Source organism: Cyprinodon variegatus, unplaced genomic scaffold (genome assembly GCF_000732505.1).
Source record: "Cyprinodon variegatus isolate N-32 unplaced genomic scaffold, C_variegatus-1.0 Scaffold479, whole genome shotgun sequence".
Classification (NCBI taxonomy): Eukaryota; Metazoa; Chordata; class Actinopteri; order Cyprinodontiformes; family Cyprinodontidae; genus Cyprinodon; species Cyprinodon variegatus.
The window spans coordinates 569,690-571,593 of NW_015150932.1; the positions used below are offsets into that span (position 1 = coordinate 569,690).

The window sequence follows — 1,904 nt, forward strand, 5'->3', positions numbered from 1 at the left end:
GCTTCCTGGATGGAAGAGAAACGTCTTCAAACTTGGAAACAAAGTCCAGTTGATTGATTTTAACCTTGTCAGAATGACTCTGACCTGGATGTCTGAGAATGTTTAACAGCATTCCTAACTTTATCCTTGATTTTCTGGCTTTATTCCTTTCCTTCTCCCTACTTCTCTGCCTCTGATTGGGTGACTAGACTTTGACAGAAGATTTTCAGATTTTTCAAATCCCTTCTCTCTATTCGTCGCAGCTCATATCGCTTCGTTCCTGAACCTCCCCCTACGTAGAAACACACCAGAACTACTGCATGATGAAAGGATATCCTGATTTTTATGTTAGCGAGCGGATCTAAACGTAGCATTCAAAGCTCCGCCTTCTAATAAAGACTGTGACGTTTGTTGGCTGCAGGTGATGATGCCAGGAGGCCAGTCGGAGCCTCTGTTCCTGTGCAGCTTGGAGATCCTCAGTAACTACGAGGCCATCATGGCCGCCTTCCCGGACAGCTGCAGCCACGTTGAGAGCGACGACACGCGCCACTTCTTCTCCACCATCACAGCCAACCTGAGCGACCGCAGCATGAAGGACGTGCTGCAGCAGAAGATTGCTCAGCTGGTGTCGTCTGCAGCATGAAGACGGACCCTACAGAACTATCAAACATGCAGATTCCTCTCTTTGCTCGGCTCGTTAAAGTCAAATAAATGTTATTTTCCAATTAAAGTGTTCGTGTTGAGATGAATTGTTCACAATGAACTTAGTTAAGTCCTAAAAATATCTAGAAATGTGTCTATAATTCTTAAAATAACTGCATTTAACCTCAATCTAAGAAAATCTGCCCATAGGAGGATTTCTACCTTTAAAATAAGATCATTAGGAGTAAATCCTCCGATTCACTTCCAGTCGACTGATCGACTTTATTGATCTCAGTGGAGAAATGTTCTCGTTACATCAACTCAAATAGCCAAAGGAATAAAAAGGTGCATGGAGGATACACACACTTTAAATTATCTTTAAAATAAGGCCTTAATTGGCATCAAGATTTATTAAATGGGATTTTCATGAAATTTAAAATTCTTTATTAAAAAACCAAAAAGATGTTTATAAAATAACTTGTTCTTATATAATGTTTGTTTTTTTTATTCCCAGCTTAAATAAATACTGTATAAAAGTATTTATTCAACCTGAATCACTGCAGCTCTGTAAAAAGCAATAATTATAAATGTAATCAACCAAACTTTAATAGAAAAATAGCATTTATTAAACTTTAACATTTACATCACAAACATTTTTACACTGTTTAAGCAGTTAGGCTCAAACTAACTGTTGTTTTTGCTAATCGATTCATCTGTCGATTATTTTTTTGATTAATCAATTATCAGTCAAAGGTTCCTTAAAGAAGATTTTTTACAGAATTAAACCGGATCAAACTTAAACTTATAAGTTTAGTTTGACCCAAGCTAGAGATTCATTTTTTTTATTTTTTTTATTACAAGAATAAAGTCTGAACATTTTGAGATTATTGCAACATCATAAAGTTGTAATATAATGATAAAGTTTTTCACGAGAATAAAGTCATAAAATTAGAAAAAAGTTGAAGTATGACAAGAATGAAGTCATCATACCACAACCTGTTTCTTCCCGTTTCAGAACAAAAGCTATATAATATATATTATATATAATATATATTATATATATATATATATATATAAACAAACTAATCTAGTAATTAATCTCTAACTGGAGTATAGAGACTCTTAAACCTGCCTTTAGCTAACAGATCGACTCACTTAGAGCAGGAATTAGACCAAGATTGTAGAGAAGAAAACAAAAATGTCGTATTTAAGATATATATACGTCTATCCAGAACTACTGAAATGGAAAAGTTTTACTTCCACCTGGTTTAATTTAGTAAAAA

The 1,904-nt window shown here is 34.6% G+C and overlaps 1 protein-coding gene across 1 annotated transcript in view; it reads left to right on the forward strand.

Annotated features, from left to right (window-relative positions):
* gemin4 (gem nuclear organelle associated protein 4) overlaps window positions 1-1,027 on the forward strand; it is a 16,034-nt gene extending 15,007 nt beyond the window's left edge. The window contains exon 6 of the mRNA XM_015389891.1: window positions 401-1,027. Within this exon, the coding sequence (XP_015245377.1) occupies window positions 401-622 (222 nt within the window). The 3' untranslated portion in view covers window positions 623-1,027. The remainder of the gene's footprint in view (window positions 1-400) is intronic.
* Window positions 1,028-1,904: the final 877 nt, after the last annotated feature.